This window comes from Gavia stellata, chromosome 17, assembly GCF_030936135.1.
Source record: "Gavia stellata isolate bGavSte3 chromosome 17, bGavSte3.hap2, whole genome shotgun sequence".
Classification (NCBI taxonomy): Eukaryota; Metazoa; Chordata; class Aves; order Gaviiformes; family Gaviidae; genus Gavia; species Gavia stellata.
In genome coordinates this window covers 226,753-244,193 of record NC_082610.1, presented here as the reverse complement: position 1 = coordinate 244,193, position 17,441 = coordinate 226,753, and the positions used below count along the sequence as shown (strand labels likewise).

The window sequence follows — 17,441 nt, the reverse complement described above, 5'->3', positions numbered from 1 at the left end:
GCTGTGGGCAGTGGCATGCGGGCAGGGGCCTCCCTCCGGGGCGCTGGGACGCAGGGTTTGGGCCGGGGGCCGTGCCAGCTGGAGCTGGGGGGCTCCGGAGCTCAGCAGCGCTTTCTGCAGTAGCCACCAGGTGGCAACGACGCTGTTGGGTTGGCCACCGGCCCTGGGAGCTCGGGCTGGGGGGCCGGGGCCGTCCCCCAGCCAGGCTGGGCAAGACTCGGTGTACTGTGATACTAAAGGGAAACTGCTTTTCAACTCCTGTTTTTTCTCTTAATCTGGGTAATACATAACCAAAATAAACGTACTGAGGAAAAACCAAACCAACCACAAGGGCTGTTTTTGTTTTGCTGCATGCAGCTAACGTGGTGTAGGTGGCCGGCGTTGCCCTGGGGTGGCTGGGACCTCCTCCCCTGTCTGCAGCCCCCCTTTGGGGCAGGACCCCTCTGGGCAAGGTGGGTAAGACCTGGGAGACCCAGTCCCACACAGCCATGGGGGAATGAGAGAGCTGGAGGCGGCCCAGACAGGCCCCTGCAGCCTTCTGCCGGGGTTTGGGCTGCAGCCCAGCCTGCAGCTGGTGCTGGATCTCCAGCCCGGGGGCTCCCCTCAGTCCCTCGCTGGCGAACCCCCAGCGCTCTGCCCCACTCAGCCCACAGCCTGCTGCCCAGGCTGAGAAGTTGAGCAATGTCCCGGCTTTGCTTGCCCCTTCCCGGCAGCAGTTTCCCGTGCTCTGGCATGAGCCGGGGGAAATAGCGTGCTGCTAATCTCACTGTGCGGCTGGGTGGGAGGAATGGGTCGGGGCCGGGAGCCTGTTGCCACCAAGCCAGACCATTCTAGGCAAGGTGATTGGAGTAGCGAAGCATGGGGGAATTAGGGAAATAATCTGTCGCTGTTGATCCCAGAGGCGGGAATTTGCAGCATCGTGCCAGGCCCCAGGCGCGGAAGAGGGGGAGAGCCAGGCCAGTGGACGTGTGAGCGGAGCTGCCCACTGGAATGCACCAGCTCAGCAAGGGATTGTCCTCCCTGGGCCGGGCAGGCGCTGTGCCGTGAGCCTGGTGCCCGCGACAGCTGCCTGGGCCATGGCGGCAGCAGACGGCTCCTCAGCCGCCCTCCGGCGCCGTGACCTGTGCAGCCGAGGCATCCGCCTGGCCGGGAAGATGCGCTCGGACGTCGTTGACCTCCTGGACACCTACGTGAGTTCACCCTGCTCCCTCGGGCTGCCCACGGGGTGGCTGCTGCTGCTGGGGCCTGGGGGGCTCCTGGCAGCTGTGCCAGCGCGTGAGGGCTCTGGCCCATGGTAGAGATGGGGGATGAAATGCTGCCGGTCTCCAGGCCTTGGCGCTGCCAGCCGGTGCGTGGGCAAACCTCGAGCACTTGGCCTTGTGCTGCCCCAAATGCCTCCTGGCCAGCACTGACGCTGAATCGGGGACCCCTGGAGCCGGTGCTGGCGGGGCTCAGGGTGGGGGGTCCCCCTGTTTCTCCTGCCACCGCTGATCCCCGGCTGCTCTCGCCCCTGCAGGTGGAGCGGCAGGGCTTGGACGCCTCGGCCAGCGTGGCGGCGGTGGAGGGGGTGCCGGCGGCAGCAGCGGAGCGCTGGGATGAGCAGACAGGGACCCAGCGGCTGCTAGAGAACCTGGCGGCGTACCGGGCCTTCCGGGCCCTGCTGGCCCAGATGCTGGAGGAGCAGCGGGAGCAGCTGGGTGAGGCCGACGCTGCCCTGGGCCGGGCGCTGGCAGCTGTCCTGCTCCAGGTCTCGGCCTTCGCCTACCACCTTGAGGAGCTGCTGCGGCTGGAGAGCCGTGGGCCCCCCAGCGAGGAGGCGGCTGGGCCCCCCCCGCCCCCCCACCTCGGCCTCTTCGAGAGGAAGCTGCGGGGCCTCGGGGTGCTGCGGGAGCTGGCCCAGTGGGCCGTCAGGTCCGCGCGGGACCTGCGGCAGCTCGCCAAGCCCAGCCCGGGCAGCAGCTCAGCCCCCAGCCCAGCTGAGAGCCCTTGAAGGCAGGCGCAGAGCTGGGGGGCTTGGGTCCCGCCGGGGCATAGCTGAGGGCTCCTTGCCCAGCCCTGCACAGGGCTGCTGACAGTGAAGGGGGGTGTTCAGGGAGGGGGGTGGATGCGAGGGACCATGTCATTAACCCCCGGGCCCCCCACGCTTTTGGTGCCGCTCCCTGTGGGCCCCTTTCCCTGTGGGGAAACTGAGGCACAGGCCACACTCCGCCCCAGAGGGAGCAGGAATCCCCAGGCGGGGCGAGCCTCGGGGGTGGCTCGGGCTCTGACTGATGGGGGTTTGGAATTATCCCCCGGGAAGCAGCTTTGCTGCTCACCCCAGTGCCCGGAGGCCGTGACCCTCAGCAGCCCGCGGCAGCCCTGGCCTTTTCTTTGAAATTCAGTCGCTGCCCGGCTTGCCATGGCCGGGTGCTGCCTTCGGCAGACGGAAGCCGCCTTGGGGCTCTTGCGGAGGCAAGGCAGGAGCGAAGAGGCAGGAAAACATCGCCTGGTGAAAGGAGTCTTGGAACCTGCCCCCCAGCTGCAAGACGCAAGGCTTCGCCTCCTTCACATGGACTCTTTTCTCCCGCCCGGCTCGCATTTTCTGTGCATTGAATTTCTGCTCTAACCGCCTGGGGACTTTTTCGGGGTGGGATGGGAGGTGTACGATCAGGAGGGGATTTCTTAACTGATCGGACAAGGTAATGGAGAGGCTCTTGTAACTGAAGGCTGTGATTCAGAAGACCCTCCGCAAGGAAGTTTGTGCCTCCAGGGGTTATTTTGGGACTGGAAACGGCATGGAGGATTAAAACCCAACCTGACCCCAACCACATCGCTCACCCTATGAAGGGGAATGCTGCGAGGTTTCCTAGCTGCCGGGGCCGTGGTTTTCTTGCCGAATGGATGTGATGGCTGCTGGCTACCTAGCGAATAAAAGGACTGGGAGATCTCCCGGGGTGATGTGACTTCTTGGGGGAGATGGGACAGTGGGGCTCAACCTTACCGGAGAGCCTGGGCTGCCCTGTCCCCACCCCAGGGAAGGGTTGGTCCCGGGGGGGTGGGAGGTTTGGGGGGGTAGCACCTGTTGGGGGGCCATGGGGAAGATGAAGGAACTGGGGATGAAGGAGATGGAGGTGGCGGGAAGATGAGGAGAAGGTGGGGGGGGTCGCTGAGGTTGTGCCCTGTCCTGGTGTGGCCCTGCCTTCCTCCCTGCCCTGCGAGAGGGAAGGCGACATGCGGGGATGCCGGGAGCACGGGGTGGGGAGGAGGCTGGGGACGTGCCCGGCTGGCCCCACACAAAGCGGCTTTGTTGCGGCGGGTGGTGGTGGCACCAGGCACAGTGCCTGTCCCAGTGCCAGCGGCATCTGCACGGGCGGGGGGAGTCCCGGGCACTGCGGGAGGATGAAGGGTGACGCCGAGGCAGGGTCCCCAGTGCCCATCGTGCCCACCCCACCGGCCACATCGGGGCAAGCGGGGCTACAGGGTTGGGGCTGCCCGGCAGGGTCGGGGCAAGGGTGGTTTGGTGGTGCCCGTTTTTTTTTGTCGGTGACACTGAAGAGGAAGAACGTGCACCTTCTTCATCGCCACTTACTGCCTGACAGCTTTGCAGCTCAGACCAGATTATTTGCAAAGTTTCTGCTTCCCTGCACTTGGGAATAACAATTTCTGGCCTTTATTTTTTTCAGGATCAGTCAAAGTGAGTCCCTTTCCCAGCAAGTATTTCTCTCTCCCAGTCTTCTCTGCTTTGTGTGCTTGAAGCCATCTTGCTTTTCTCCCCTCGCAGCCTTGCGCTCAGCAGCGGCCGGGTGCTGGCACCCTCGCCCACCCACTGCCCCTCACCTTCCCGAAGGCAGGCACGTACATCTCAAACGCCGCGTGTCCGTCTCCGAACCCTGCAATCCAAGCAGGCGGGAACAGACCCCTTTTCTCCCACTGCAGTAGCCTGGGTACGAGGTGACCTTCACATCCCTGGGGAGCCGGCCCCAACCCTGGCACGGGTCCGTGCAACTCAATCCTTCCAGATCAGCTGCTGGCGGTGCTGCGAGCTGAGCTCGGCCCGCTGCAATCACGCTCTGGGAGTCGAAGCAGCAATGGGTATTGAAGGTGGACGATGATGTCGCTCCCTGGGCTGTGCCCAGCAGCGGGAATTGCCACTTTTGCAACCTTCCTTATTCTGTCTCCACTACCTTGCTGGCGGCGCTGGGCGCGTCTCTATTTGCCAAGAACCCGCAATGCTTTGAAATGGCCACCGTAACCAGAAACAATACAAAAAAGCAAACCAGAATCCAACCCTCCATGGTCTTGCTGAGCGGGAGGCTCCAGCTCTTGAGCTTTCGCTGCCAGCAAGCCCCCACCATGCAGTAGAGAGGTGGTGACGTCTGAGCCTGCCGGGTTTTAATGCTATTTTTCAGCTGCAACTCTGAAGGGAATCGCTAGTAAACTGATTTGGCGAGAACAGGGTCATCTGACGGCTGAGCTCCCTTGCTGCTGGGAGGCCCTTTGGACTCGCGTTGCCACAGGCTGAAGTTAAGTTGCTCCGGGTGGCTGGAGGTGACTGAAGCTGTTGATTTTGGAGACAGAAATTAAGAGCTGGAGGGGAGGACAGTTGTGGCCATGTGGCTAACACCACTGAGGACTCCGGATGGCCTCCCGCAAGCTAAAAACCCACCAAAAGCGATCCAAGATTGTGCTCTGGGAAGAGAGAAGGGATTTGCAGTGCTGGCGGGAATGGGGAAGGCGGGGGCGGTGGTGTAGGGCTCTGCTCCTGAATTGCAGCAGGGAAGGAGCCACCAAAACCAACCCACGGATGTGTTTAATTTCAAAAAATAAATGTTTGGGCTTAATGCGTGGTTGGGTTGGACACACTTTGTGGGGTTGGAAAGGTTTTAAGCCAACCGAGGCTGCTCCCTGACCTCAGACATGCCCGTACTTGAGTGCTGGCATCGGCGCTGGGAGAGAATAAATTCACCCCTCACCCACCATGCACCGGCGGCAGGTGGGGTTCGGCTGTGCCGGTCCCACCAGCTCACCCGTCCCCTTGCACCGTCCCGTGCCGGCATTGCAGCGCTGACTCCTGACTTTCTGATCCTGAGCCGGAGCAGGGGGTAAATGTTCACCAACGCTTTCCTTTTTAACAGCAGGAAAACCTTTTCCTCCTGCCTGAGTCATCGGGAAGGGTTTCCCCGGGTTTCTCCATCGCGGCCTTGGCTGCACTCATCTGCCCCAAAGGAGCAGGTGAAAAACCAGAGCAGCAGCTCTCCGCCGCCGCGCTGCCTTCCTGTGAAGGGCCAGGAGCCCTCCCTTCTTGCAGGAAAACACACTTTGAGCGAGGCCCTGCATGTCTCCGAGGGCGAGCTGGAAGAAGGAGAGATTTGCTTGAACTTCTGCGGTTCACCTCCTCCTCTTCCACCGCGGCGCTTGCCAGCTGGCATCACCGCAGTTAGTCCCTACCTGTTTCTTCCCCCCTTTTTTTACCTCCCTTATTTTTTTCTCTGTTTAGGTATTGCCTAATGGTTTCTCACCGCAAGGGCTGCTGACGGATGCTCAGCGGGCTGGGCAGTGCCTGGGAAACAGGTCTGTCAGGAGGGGAGCTGCACCGGCTGCCGGGAGCTCGGCAAGGTTGTGGAGCAGCACCGCGGGTCCCCGTGTCCTGGGGATGAGTCGCCCTCTGAGCTGACATGGACCACGAACTGGGGGATCTGCCGGTGCTGGGAAACCTGTGCGCGTGGGACGCGGGTGCAATTTGTACAGTTCTCCCCGAACCAGGCAATGATGGGTGTTTTGTTTAATATCCAAGAAAATGGGTGTTTTGTGCGTCTGAGCACAGGAGCACTAAATGAGGCGAGACCTGATGCCAGCGCTTGCCTGTTGACGACATCCTGCCGTTCAGGGCTGCCCTGGGATGCTGCTCATGGGGCTTAGCAGAAGAACAAGCTGAGGATGAATTTTTTGGGCTGCGGGGAAGGGCCAGCACTGGCCGCTCCGGTCCCAGGGAGTCACCGTAAAGCAGAGGCGCCCATGTCACACCGCCAGCGGGAGCACGCGGGTTTTGGTTGCACCAGTTTTGGTTTGCACAGCAAAGTCACGGGGCCGCCGAGGCACGCGTAAGTCGGAGGAGCATCCTGAAGCATTTGCAGCCTCCCGCCAGGCTGAAGCTGCGTGAAATATCCCCAGAAAGCTCTTCCCAGGGAAACTAAACCGTGGCAGGCAGCTGGGAGGGCTGGGGTACAGCAGCCGGGGTTACGGCCCCGGTGCCCCTCGAGGCACGTGGCGATTTTGGGCTTTGAACCCATTTTTGTGGGTCAGAGGCCACGGCCAGGGGCAGCTCAGCGGGCCGCTCCCCGCGGGCACCGCAGCCTGGGGAAGGGGAGGGCCGAGGCTCCGGGGCCGCGTTTCCCCGCCACGGCGCACGAAGCGGGGTCCGGCCCCGGGGCCCTGCTTTGGGTCGGGCACGCGGCCCCCCGATGCCCGTTGCCGGGGCCTTGGGGCCGGGGGCGCGGCGGGGCCTGGGCTGCGGTCTCGGTGCGGGGAGCGCTGGGGGCCGCGGGCTGCAGGGTGGGGGTACAGGGGGCGCTGGGAGGGGGCACGGGGGGCCCTGCGGTGGGGGGGGTGCGCGGGGTGCGCGGGGCCGGGCCGCGCCTAGCGCCCCCCCCGCGGGGACGGTTTCTCCCGGCCGCGCCCCCCCCCCCCCCCCCCTCCGGGTGCTCGGGGCCGCCGCGCCGGGGCCGGGCGCGGTGACGTCAGGGGCGGGGCGGCCGCGCCCCCCCGCGCTCTCGGGGCGGAGCCGCCTCCCGCCGCCGCCCGGGCAGCGGCGCTGCGGTCCGCCGCGGCGCTGAGGGGCGGCCGCGCCTCCGCGCCCGCTCGGCGGCCGGCCCCGGGGCGGGGGCGGGCAGAGCCCTGCGCCGCGCCGAGCATGCGAGTGCCGGCGGGGCGGGCTGCAGCGGCCGCGGGGCGTCTGCGGCGGGCGGCCGGGGGCGGGGGCGGCGACGGCGGCGGGCCGGGGCGGCGGAGCCATGCTGCTGGCCTCGGCCGTGGTGGTGTGGGAATGGCTGAACGAGCACGGGCGGTGGCGGCCCTACAGCCCGGCCGTCAGCCACCACATCGAGGCGGTGGCCCGCGCCGGGCCGCGGGCGGGCGGCAGCGTGGTGCTGGGCCAGGCCGACAGCCGCCTGGCGCCCTACATCATCGACCTGCAGTCCATGCACCAGTTCCGCCAGGACACCGGTGAGTCAGCCCGGGGCGGGCCGCCGGACGGCCGACCCCTGCCCCGGCGCGGCCCTGCGCCGGGCTCCCCGGGGCGGCGGGCGCCTCGCCCGCTGCCGCGCGGCCCTGCCCGGTTGCACCGGCCCCCCCCCGGTCTGGCCTGGCGTTGCTCGGCGCCGTTGCACCGCCCGGGCCCGGCTGCCCGCGGCTCCCCGGCCCGGGACGGCGCTCCCTGCCCCGGCGTTGCCTCGCACCGTGCCGTGCCTGCCAGCGCCGCCCGGCCCCGCCTGCCCGCGCACCGCTGCGTGCTCCCCGCTCTGCAGCCGCGCCGCGCCGTGCCGTGCCGTGCCCCGTGCCGTGCCGTGCCCCGTGCCCCGTGCCGCGCCGTGCCCCGTGCCGTGCCGTGCCCCGTCCAGCGCTGCCCTGCCCCGCTCCCTCGCTGCACCGCGCTGCTGGGGCTTGCGGTGCCGGGCCCAGGGCTGCCCTGCCCGGTCAGGCGCTTTCCTGCCTGACACGACTGATCGGGATTTGCTCCCTACTTCCAGGTCCCTTATTGCGTTGCGCTGGTTGGCGTAGAGTTGCACCGTGCAGCAGCACTTCGCTGCCGGGTCCGCTATTGCACAGCGCTGCCTGACCTGGAGTTGCATTGCACGGTGTTGCACAATGCTGTGCTGCCAGGTCCCATACTGCATTGCACTGCCTGAGCTGGAGCTGGAGCTGGAGCTGGGTTGTACTGCGCTGCCTTTCCCAGTCCCACATTGCATTGTGCTGCCTTGCCCTGCGTTACGTCCCATTGCCTGCTCTGCCATCGCGTTGCTGGCTGTACTGTGCTGTGCTGCTGGGTGTTGCGCTGTGTTATACTGCCTGATCCCGGATCGCTTTCCCTGGTCCCATACTGCATCTGGATTTGCCTTGCACCGCCCTGCTCTGCCTGCCCTGGAATTGCACAGCTCTGCTCCTCGCTGCCCAGTCCGGTGCTGCTGCGCAGCCCTGCCCGCTGCTGCCCAAGCCCACGCTGCCCGGGGTTGCCCGCTGCCAGCTTGCCGTTATGCCATCCCGCCTGGTGCCCAGGTGCTTGCCACATCCCGTGCTGCCTGGCCCTGCCCGCACGTTCCTGGTCCCTTACGGGGTTGTGCTGCCCGGCGTCCTCCCTGCTGCGCCTCCCTGGGCCCTATTGCACACTACGGCCTTTTCCTCTCCCGGCCCGCAGTCCCTTCATGCACAGAGCCTGTCCCCTGCAGACCCTTCCCAGGGCCATGCCCCACCATGCCCAGCTCCCTCTGTGCTACCTCTGAGCCGCCATCAGCCCTAAAGGCCCAGTGCTGTACAGCGCTTGGGGGCCAAATCCTGCCCTGGGTCACGGAGCCCATGGGGGTGCCCAGGGTGGGGGCACAGGCAGGTGGGGGGTCCCCAGGGTGGTGGCTTGGGCAGGTAAAGGGGTGTATTCGGGGGTGAGGGACCAATGAGCAGGCATGGGGGTCCCCAGTGTGGTGGGGGTGTGGAGGGATTCCCAAGGTGGTGGGGCACATATGGCTCTGGCAGTGTTGGGGATGTGGGGCACAGGCACCCATGGGGGAGAGGTTGGCAGAGGGGATTTGTGCCCCCCTAACACCCCCGTGGTGGCCATGGGAAGGGGACCAGCCAATGTCCCTCGTCCCTGGGACGAGGGGTGCTGGGTCCAGCGCGGTGCTGGACGCCCTCCTTTGTCCTCCTTCCCCCAGCATCCCTGGGGGCCGGCGGGCACCCTCCCTGGTCCGGGGGTGTGGGGACAAGGGACCTCTGCGGTGGGGCTGGGGGCCAGCCTCTGAGGGCTATTGTCGCCTGGGGAGGAGGCCTGAAAAGGGGATTGTTCTGTCTCTCCCTGGGTTGCTGGGGATGTTGGTATTTTGGGTCATTAAACAGCTCTGATTTGGGGGGGTCGCGACCCTGGCAGGCCCTGAATAGCTATTGTCCCTTTTCTTCCCCTGCTGAATGGGAGGCCGGCTGGCCGCGCTGGGCCAGGGGGATGCTCGGCGTTCCCACACCGCCGCCCAGGGACTGCCAGATGCCGCATGCCGCCGCTGCTGCCCTCCCTGCCTCACACCGGATTAGGATAAATCACCGCCCCGCTACTCTCCGGCCCTGCTTTGTGCCGCCAACAGTGGCGGCTTTTCTCCCACGGGTGCCCCTTTGCAGGACGAGGATGGGTGGCCTGGCTTGCCTGGGGTGCAGCTGCACCCCGTTCTCCATAGCGGGGTGCTCGATGTGCGTCGTCGTTAGTGCTAATAAACAGCTTTTCCCTTTTAGCCCACTTTTTTGTGGGAAGTGGTCCTGTGTGGGGACCAAGAGTGGTGGCTGATCCCAGCGAAGAGGTGGGGGTAAAAAGGGACTGAAATCCTTGCAGGCTTTGCAAGACATGTGGTGAAAAGCCGAAGAAGCAGGCTTATTTCTTCTCTTCGAGCTTTCTTGTTCCTACCTCTGGCAGTGGGGCCGAGCCATGTGGTTTTGCGGAAGAGCGTGGAGGCAGCGATGCTCATGAGCTCGTCCCACCTGTTAACCAAACAACTCTGGACACTAGTAGCATGCTCAGGATGGGACCCCGAGGCTGAACCCAGCCATGTTGAGCCTGCCCTGCAGTGCCATGAAACGTCCCAAAGAGAAAGGCTTTCTCCTCATTGTAGGAGTTTCCAAAGTTTGCGTCCGTGCTTTGAATGAGTCCTAGTGGACTGGGAGCGGTGGGAAAGGAAACGCCTAGCAAAAATAAGGATGCAAGCCACAAAGCCTTCGTGCTTTGCACTCTCATCCCACTCCTAATGCTTGCTGATGGGGGAGCAGAAGCCGGGCGCGGGGCCTTGCTTGAACTCCTTTGCTCGGCCTCACAGGGATTTTCCCTGTGCTGGGTTTTCATCGTGGGCTGGTTTGGCAGCTGCAGACGGTGGGGCTGGCGCAAGCCCCGCTCCCCTGCGCGCGTGTGTGCCCGCGCGTGTCATTGATGTGGGGCTCAGTGCTGCCCTTCAAATCTTTTATTCCCTCATCCCGGTCCAGAGCTGAGAGGGAGACAGGGCCATGGTGGGCACTACAGGACTCTGGTGCCTGCGTGGTCTGGTTTCATCAGGCTCCCATGGGAAGTCCCTGGGAGCAGGTTGGAGCGGCCAAGCCTGTGGTTCTGTGTTTCTCCATCAGTGCTGAGCAGCTGCACGCTGGGACTGGGAGAGCGGCTGCCACCGTAGACCGATGGGGGTGAAATCTGCCCTTCCCTCACCCCAGTCGTGCTGGGGGTGCACTCCAGTGCCGTGCCCCTACAGCCCAGGGGCTCCCTGGCCCTTCAGGTGCGCCGGTGGCAGGGCGGCTTGCAGGCAGTGGCCTGGGGAAACCAAGGCACAGCAGTCCCCTGGCAGGGCAGGGACAACAGCTGAACTGGAAAGGTGTTCCGTCCCCGTGCCGAACGGCACCGGCAGGGCAAGTTGGGGTGGTTTCGCTCCCTGCCCGCAGGTGGGTGCCAGCGCCAGGGTCTGACGGACGGCATCTCTCACCCTCCATCAGGCACTATCCGCCCTGTCCGGCGCAGCTACTATGACCCATCGTCGGCACCAGGCAAGGGAGTCGTGTGGGAGTGGGAGAACGACAGTGGGTCGTGGACGCCCTACGACATGGACGTGGGCATCACCATCCAGCGCGCCTACGAGAAGCAGCACCCCTGGGTGGACCTGAGCGCCATTGGCTTCTGCTACGTCATCGACTTTGCCACCATGGGCCAGATCAACCGGCAGACCCAGCGCAAGCGCCGCGTCCGCCGCCGCCTTGACATGGTCTACCCGCTGGTCTCGGGCACCCTGCCCAAGTCACAGTCCTGGCCTGCCAGCCCTGGGGCGGCGGCGGCCCCCCCAGTCCCTGCCTGCGCCTGTCCCCAGTGCCTCCTGGTCATGAGCGTCAAAGCCACCGTGTCAGCCGCTGGCCCCGGCACCGCCACCCTGCAGCCCCGCAAAGCCCCCCCTGCGCCACCCGCTGCCCCCAAAGCCCCGGCGCCGGCCCCAGGGGCCAAGGCGCCTGACGGTATGGCTGCAGTGCGTGGCTCGCTGAAGCCGCTGGCAGCCCAGGGGGGCCGGCGGCAGGCAGCCAGCACACCCGCCTTGAGCTCGGCCAGCTCCACCACCAGCCCCCCCAGCGCCGGCAGTGGCAAGGCATCCCGTCCTGGCCTTGGCACCCTGAACCGCAGCCACCTCCAGCGCCTGGCCATCGCCCAGTCCCGGGTGCTCATTGCCTCTGGGTGAGTCCCACCGTGTGCAAGCGAGAGGGTAGTCGGGGGGAGAACAGGGTCAGCGCAATTTTTTTCCCCCTCCCCAGGGCACAGAGGGGCTGCAGCCCTGTGGGGCTCCGCACTGCCGGGGTGCTGTCACCCCTGAGCCTGGTGGGAGATGGACTTTGGTGGTCCCCAGCCTCCCGTGCGCGGAGGGCTCTGCTGGGCCCCTCGCCTTCCCCACAGGTGCCTGGGGACTGGAGCAGGGGACGGGGTGGCTCCTGCATCTCAATGAGGAGGCTGAGGCTGCTCTTCCTCTTGGTGGCATGGGATGGGTGGGGGACTGGGAAAGACCCGAAGAAAAGCCATTCAGGCCCCAAGAGAAGGGGTCCTTCCAGACCCCCACCCTCCGAAGACACTTTTTTTTTCCAAGGGGGTGGGCTTTTAATGAGCCTGTTTCTCCCCTTTGTCTGGCTCTGCCGTCAGCCTTCTGTCGCAGCCTAGCCCCTTTCCTCTCCCTCTCCGCCCCCCCCCTTCCCTCCGCTCCTGACCCGCCGGGCAACTTTCCCATGGAAGAGAGCCCCAAGGGGAGGAGGGGGAAAGAGCTGCGGCAGCGACGTGGCCGTAGGAGAAAAGAGCTAAAAAAACAACAGCCCGGCCCGGGGAGCTGTGACAAAAAGGGGCCATGAATGGAGACGCAGGCGGGGTTTCTAAAGAGCGAGAGAAAAGGCGGCGGTGGGGCGGGGGGGGGCACGTCGCCCTGTCGGGGGATTCTCTGTTTCCAGCCAGGGCCCGTGCAGTTGCTCAGGCAACTATTGTCTGGCCCCCGAGGGCTGCGGGGACGTGGGTGCCTGCCGCCGGCCCTGACGTGGTCTCTGCTGGCTCCTCTCAGGGTCCCCACCGTCCCCGTGAAGAACCTCACTGGCTCCAGCCCCGTCAACCCCGCACTGGCAGGTGAGGATGGGGCTGCGGCGGGGTGCCCGGTGCCCGCAGGTGCTGGCCTCCCCGGGCGGAGTCAGCCCCAGCGGGGCGGTTTGGGGGGGAACATCTGGGGTTTGGGGTGATGCTGGCTCCTCAGTGCCGTTTCAAATCCCCTTGCCCAGGGATCACGGGGATCCTAATGAGTGCGGCCGGGCTGCCCGTCTGCCTGACGCGGCCCCCCAAGCTGGTGCTGCACCCCCCACCTGTCAGCAAAAGTGAGATCCAGTCCATCCCCGGCATCTCCCACACCTGCCGCAAGACCACCAAGAAGCAGGCCAAGAAGGGTGAGAGGTGCTTCGCCACTTGGCCCCTGCTCCTGTCCCCACTTCCCTACCTGCTTCCCCTGTCCCCCCATCCCGTCCCGCTGCTCCCAGCGGCGGGTTTCCCCCGTGCTGCCCTCCAGCCCCTTTGACTCCTGCTCTCCCGCAGGTAAAACCCCGGAGGAGGTACTGAAAAAATACCTGCAGAAGGTGCGGCATCCACCGGATGAGGTGTGAGCAGCGGGGATTGTGCTGGGGTGTCCCCAGGGTGCTTTGGTCTGGGAGGAGCAACTGGGGACATGGGCGATGCCCCCATGCCGTGCAGGGGTCTCCCACCGCCCCTCACGGCTCTGCGCTGTCCCCGTCCCCCTCCAAAGAGGGCTTGTGTGCTGCATGCACGTGTTGGCCGGCCCCTGCGGTGGCCCAGGGTGACGGCATGGCACCAGGGGTGGGTGCTGGTCCCTGGGCAAGAGCAGGGCAGTTCATCAGCCCCGTGTCCTCGGCGAGGTCACGGCTGCATCCGTCCATCTGACCCTTTTCCTCCCCTTCTGCACAGGACTGCACCATCTGCATGGAGCGCCTCTCCGCACCCTCCGGCTACAAGGGACCCCAGCCGGCCATCAAGCCCGACCTGGTGGGGAAGCTGGTGAAGTGCAGCCACGTCTTCCACCTCCACTGCCTGGTGGCCATGTACAACAACGGCAACAAGGTGCAAGGCTGCAGCCCCAGGGGACACCCGAGCCCCCGGCGTGGCGACCTGTGCTGAGCTCCACCTGCCCTCAGTGGGAGGGTGCTGCCCCGGAGGGCTCTGACCTCCCCCCCCCCCCCCCGAAGGAGAGTTTGTTATCAGCAGCTATCGCTCTGAGACTGCTAAACCAGAAAGCAGGGTTGTGTGGGTGTTTTTTTCCCCCACTATGCTCAGTTTTACGTCCTTGCTTTCCTTCCCAGGGTTAGTAGTGGTGAACTTCGATCCCCGCATGTTTGAGCAGAGCTACCTGGCATCTGGCGGTGGGCAGTGCTTTTCCAGCCACAGGTGGGCTTTCCTGAGCCCCCTGCAAATGACCCTTGTGCTCGACTTTCCCAGGAAAATGCATTTCACGTTGTTGGGTTTTTTTAATATTTATTATCTTTCCCTCTTTGGAAAAAAAAAAAGAAAGAAACCAAAACAGAGGTAGGGGAAGTAGCGAGGACTGTAAAACAGATGAGGAAGAGAAATGCAGACCTCAGGTTTTTCGTTCAAGTTGGGTGGCTGTAGCAAATTCTCCCTACCCCCTGGTTCCTGAGTGTTTTTGAAATGACTGTTTCCACGATGAAAACAGTGTTCAGTGCTGCTCAGGGATGAAGTGCCTGGTCTGGCTCAGTGCTGGGGGATACCAGTTTCATTATGTTCCCCTCTCTTCCTGCTCTCAGGATGGGAGCCTGCAGTGTCCCACCTGCAAAACCATCTATGGGGTGAAGACGGGGACACAGCCCCCAGGGAAGATGGAGTATCACATCATCCCTCACGCGCTGCCTGGCCACTCTGACTGCAAAACCATCCGCATCATCTACAACATCCCCCCAGGGGTGCAGGTGCGGCTGGGCCCTATGCCCAGGGGGGTACATGGGTGGTCCGCTGTGGGGGCTGGTGGCCCTTGTCACTGCTGTGTCACCCCCAGGTCATGCTGCAGCTCATGCCTTGACTGGGGCTCCGGGTTCAACCATGTCTCGGGAGCTGCTTGTCTGTAAGGATGTTGTGGGAAGTCTGGGGTACATCTGCATGGAAGTGTTGGCCCTGTCTGCTTGGTGGCGGGGGGACGGTGGTGTTTAGGGCCACTGTGCTGGAGTGTGGCTGCTCAGCACAGCAGCGAGCAGCTCTGCGTCCGCTGAGGTAGGGGGGGTTCCCTTGTGCCCAGAGCATCCTTCTGAGCTGAGCTCCAAAAGGGTTTTGTTCCTCTCCCACTCCACCCACTGCAGGGACCGGAGCATCCAAACCCCGGGAAGAGCTTCACTGCCCGCGGCTTCCCCCGGCACTGCTACCTTCCAGACAGCGAGAAGGGCAGAAAGGTGAGGGGCTCGCACGGGTAGCTCGAGCTGGCCAAGACATGCTCAGGGGTGTATCGAGGGGATGAGGGAGCAAGCAGCTATTTGGAGCATGGGGAAAAGCAGATGAGGCTTACGCGGGCTAATCTGGATGGAGGTTTTCCCTGTAGCCCATCCGGCATGCTCCGCAGGAGCCCAGCAACGTTTCCATGCACTGGGAGAGCTCTGCAGTCTGGTCCCGCTATTCTGGTTGGGGTAGGAGCCCATGCTGGGATCCCGACCTCCCTGGGAGGGCTTGGCTGTGGGTTGCCCACATTGCCAGGGTGTACTAGGATGATCGGGCGTGCTCTGAGGAGAAGTGGATGCTTCCCCCCGTGTGTGTCTTGCTGCCTGCCCCATCTCTCCCCTCCACAGGTACTGAAGTTGCTGCTGGTAGCCTGGGACCGGCGCCTGATCTTTGCCATCGGGACCTCCAGCACCACAGGCGAGTCGGACACGGTGATCTGGAACGAGATCCACCACAAGACAGAGTTCGGCTCCAACCTCACCGGCCACGGCTACCCTGACATCAACTACCTGGACAATGTCCTGGCTGAGCTCGCGGCCCAGGGCATCACGGAGGAGAGCCTGGCACAGGAGAAGGACTGAGACCGCGGCAGGGAGGCAAGGGAAGGGGTGCCTGTGCTGCCCCAGCCTCCCACCACCACCCCAGCTCCCCCCCTGCCCCGAGGATAAAGCTGCTGAAGAAACCTGCCTGGGGACTTTGCAGGGGGGGGCACCTGGAGCCCCCTGGTCCCAGTGGCACCTGCCCACTGAGAGCGTCCCCAGGCTGGCAATGCGTGAGAAGCTCCTTTTGGCCATCCCCTTCACTCCCGTGGGGATGGAGCCTCCCCACGCAGAGCTGCGGGGCTTCACGCTGGCCTGGCTGTCCCCTCCGGCTGGCATCCTATCCCTGCTGCTGCCGTGCCGAGGGCTTAGGGGGTGCCGGGCTCCCCTCCGTCCTTGGCCATTGGACGGTCGCAGCCTGGCCTGATGCCCCTGACACCCACCTGGGGCTGGGACCTGGCCCGGGGTGGGAGCAGGGGCCATGGGAGTCCCCCTCACTCTGCCTCGTCCCTCAGCCGTCTGTTGGTTCGTTTGTCCTGTCTGGTACCTCTCCACTGGTCTCCTGTGTCCACGGAGGTTGGGGGGCCCTGGTCTGCCTTGGCTGGCTCCCCAGCCCCGTGCCTGCTTCTCCTCTTGGCTGTGTCTGAGCTGTGCCCTGCAGGGTCCCCTTGTCTGGGCTGCCCACCGCCCCCCGTGCTGGGGAAGGGCTGGGGGGGGGGCATGTTTCCTGGCCTGTCTCCCACCCCCTGTAGTGGGTTCCTTGAACTGTTCGTATGGGGGCATCCCCGTGTTGAATTTTTATATACCTCGTGTTTTGGGGTTTTGTCGTATATATGTACATATAGGTGGTGGCGTTTCGGGAGCTGGCCTGGGGGCTGGGAGAATGCGATGCTGCAGCCAGACTAGGGGCTGATCCCGGTGGCAGTCGTGGGGGGGGACGACACGGGACAGGGGCCGCACCGCTCCGCTACTGTGGGGACTCCCTGCCCTGAAGGGGGGCAATGTCCCACGGTGGGACTGTCGCCTGTGGGTCCCCGTGGGGCCAGGCGCTGGTGTGCACGGGAACCGTTCCCCTTCCTGCTGGGTGCCAGCACCATCCCCAGAGGTCCCTGGGGAGGTCTTGGGGGGGGGGGGGGGTGGGGGGGGGTGAGGTGGCTGGCTGGCAGTGGGTTGGCACAGTGTTTTTTGGCTGGGGCCGGGGGGGTGGCGTGGGGAGGGGAGTGTGTGTGTGGGGGGAGGTTGCATGGCATCTTGGGGTCCCTGCCAGTCCCCGGGGGACTCAGAGCCACTTGTGATGAGGTGCTGGGGAGGTCCCCATGGCTGTGGGGGCTGCTCTGGGGGCACTCTCCCCATCAGTGGGGGCTGGCTGTGCTCTTGCCCCTGTCCCATGAGAGCCCCGGGGTTGGAGAGCAGAGTGGGGGCCAGCACCCACCGCTGCCCCCAGCCCTGTGCTGTTGCTCCCAGGGGGGTTGGGGCCTCCTAGCCCTTTGTGTTGCATTCCCCTCCTAGTTTTCCTGGGGGGTGTCACCTCTCCCTCTGTCCCAGGGGATTGCAGTGCAGGAGGGGAACCCGTCATGCCGTGCATTGTTCTGTTGTCGTCGCTGTTTTTGCTCTCCCCGGCCTGGGGGGTGCGTTGCCCCCAGCCGACCGCCCCGTGCAAGGAGGGGTGGGGGTCAATAAAGCGGATGGCAGGGGACGCTTGCTGTCCCTGCACGGCTTGGCCTCTCTGTTGTCTTCTGTCCGTCGTCTGTGTGGCCAGGTGAGCGAGGGGCACCACGGGGAGGGCCAGGCACCCCTCGTCCCCCTGGTGCCCCTTTGCACCGCTCTGTCCCCAGCCGTCCTTAGCATGGGATGTTATTTTCTACCTCAAGGAAGAAAACCTCTTTCCCCAGGAAAGCCCCCTTTTTGGGCGGCTCTGCAGCCAGGGGAGCTGCAGCGGTGCAGTTTCTCTTCCACCCAAGCCCCGGGCTTCCCCCACACCGTGGCTGGAGCTATGCAAAACCCTCCTGTGATCTGGGGGAGGAAGTGGGGTTCCCCCGCTCTCCCTGGATGCCGGCCTGATGGCTTTTAACGTGACACAGTCTTTCCACAACGTGACTTTTGTTCTTTTTTAATGCCATGTTGCCTATGCAATTAGTTGCTGGCTGAAATAAAACTGATCCGTGCCTCTCTGCATG

At 64.5% G+C, this 17,441-nt stretch overlaps 3 protein-coding genes across 3 annotated transcripts in view; all 3 read left to right on the top strand.

Annotated features, from left to right (window-relative positions):
- The window catches only part of SELENOH (selenoprotein H), a 78,866-nt gene extending 78,655 nt beyond the window's left edge, over positions 1-211 (top strand). The window contains exon 4 of the mRNA XM_059825691.1: positions 202-211. The gene's annotated coding sequence lies outside the window, so the exon portion shown is untranslated. The remainder of the gene's footprint in view (positions 1-201) is intronic.
- Positions 212-1,076: 865 nt separating this feature from the next.
- On the top strand, positions 1,077-1,990 carry CNTF (ciliary neurotrophic factor). The gene is made up of 2 exons (XM_059826146.1): positions 1,077-1,190; positions 1,517-1,990. The coding sequence occupies exons 1-2, from the start codon at positions 1,077-1,079 to the stop codon at positions 1,988-1,990; spliced, it is 588 nt and encodes a 195-aa protein (XP_059682129.1).
- Positions 1,991-6,989: 4,999 nt separating this feature from the next.
- DTX4 (deltex E3 ubiquitin ligase 4) lies at positions 6,990-16,218 on the top strand. Its single transcript, XM_059825800.1, has 9 exons — positions 6,990-7,200; positions 10,702-11,425; positions 12,288-12,349; positions 12,499-12,660; positions 12,806-12,867; positions 13,193-13,345; positions 14,047-14,208; positions 14,593-14,682; positions 15,073-16,218. Exons 1-9 carry the CDS (start codon positions 6,990-6,992, stop codon positions 15,304-15,306), a joined length of 1,860 nt encoding a protein of 619 aa, XP_059681783.1. The 3' UTR covers positions 15,307-16,218.
- Positions 16,219-17,441: the final 1,223 nt, after the last annotated feature.

Excerpts from the sequence above, each read along its gene's own strand:
- CNTF (XM_059826146.1), top strand. The coding sequence starts at position 1,077 with ATGGCGGCAGCAGACGGCTCCTCAGCCGCCCTCCGGCGCCGTGACCTG. Across the intron at positions 1,191-1,516 it reads TTGACCTCCTGGACACCTAC|GTGGAGCGGCAGGGCTTGGA; the intron begins GTGAGTTCACCC and ends TCGCCCCTGCAG.
- DTX4 (XM_059825800.1), top strand. The coding sequence starts at position 6,990 with ATGCTGCTGGCCTCGGCCGTGGTGGTGTGGGAATGGCTGAACGAGCAC. Across the intron at positions 11,426-12,287 it reads CGGGTGCTCATTGCCTCTGG|GGTCCCCACCGTCCCCGTGA; the intron begins GTGAGTCCCACC and ends GGCTCCTCTCAG. Across the intron at positions 12,661-12,805 it reads CAAGAAGCAGGCCAAGAAGG|GTAAAACCCCGGAGGAGGTA; the intron begins GTGAGAGGTGCT and ends GCTCTCCCGCAG.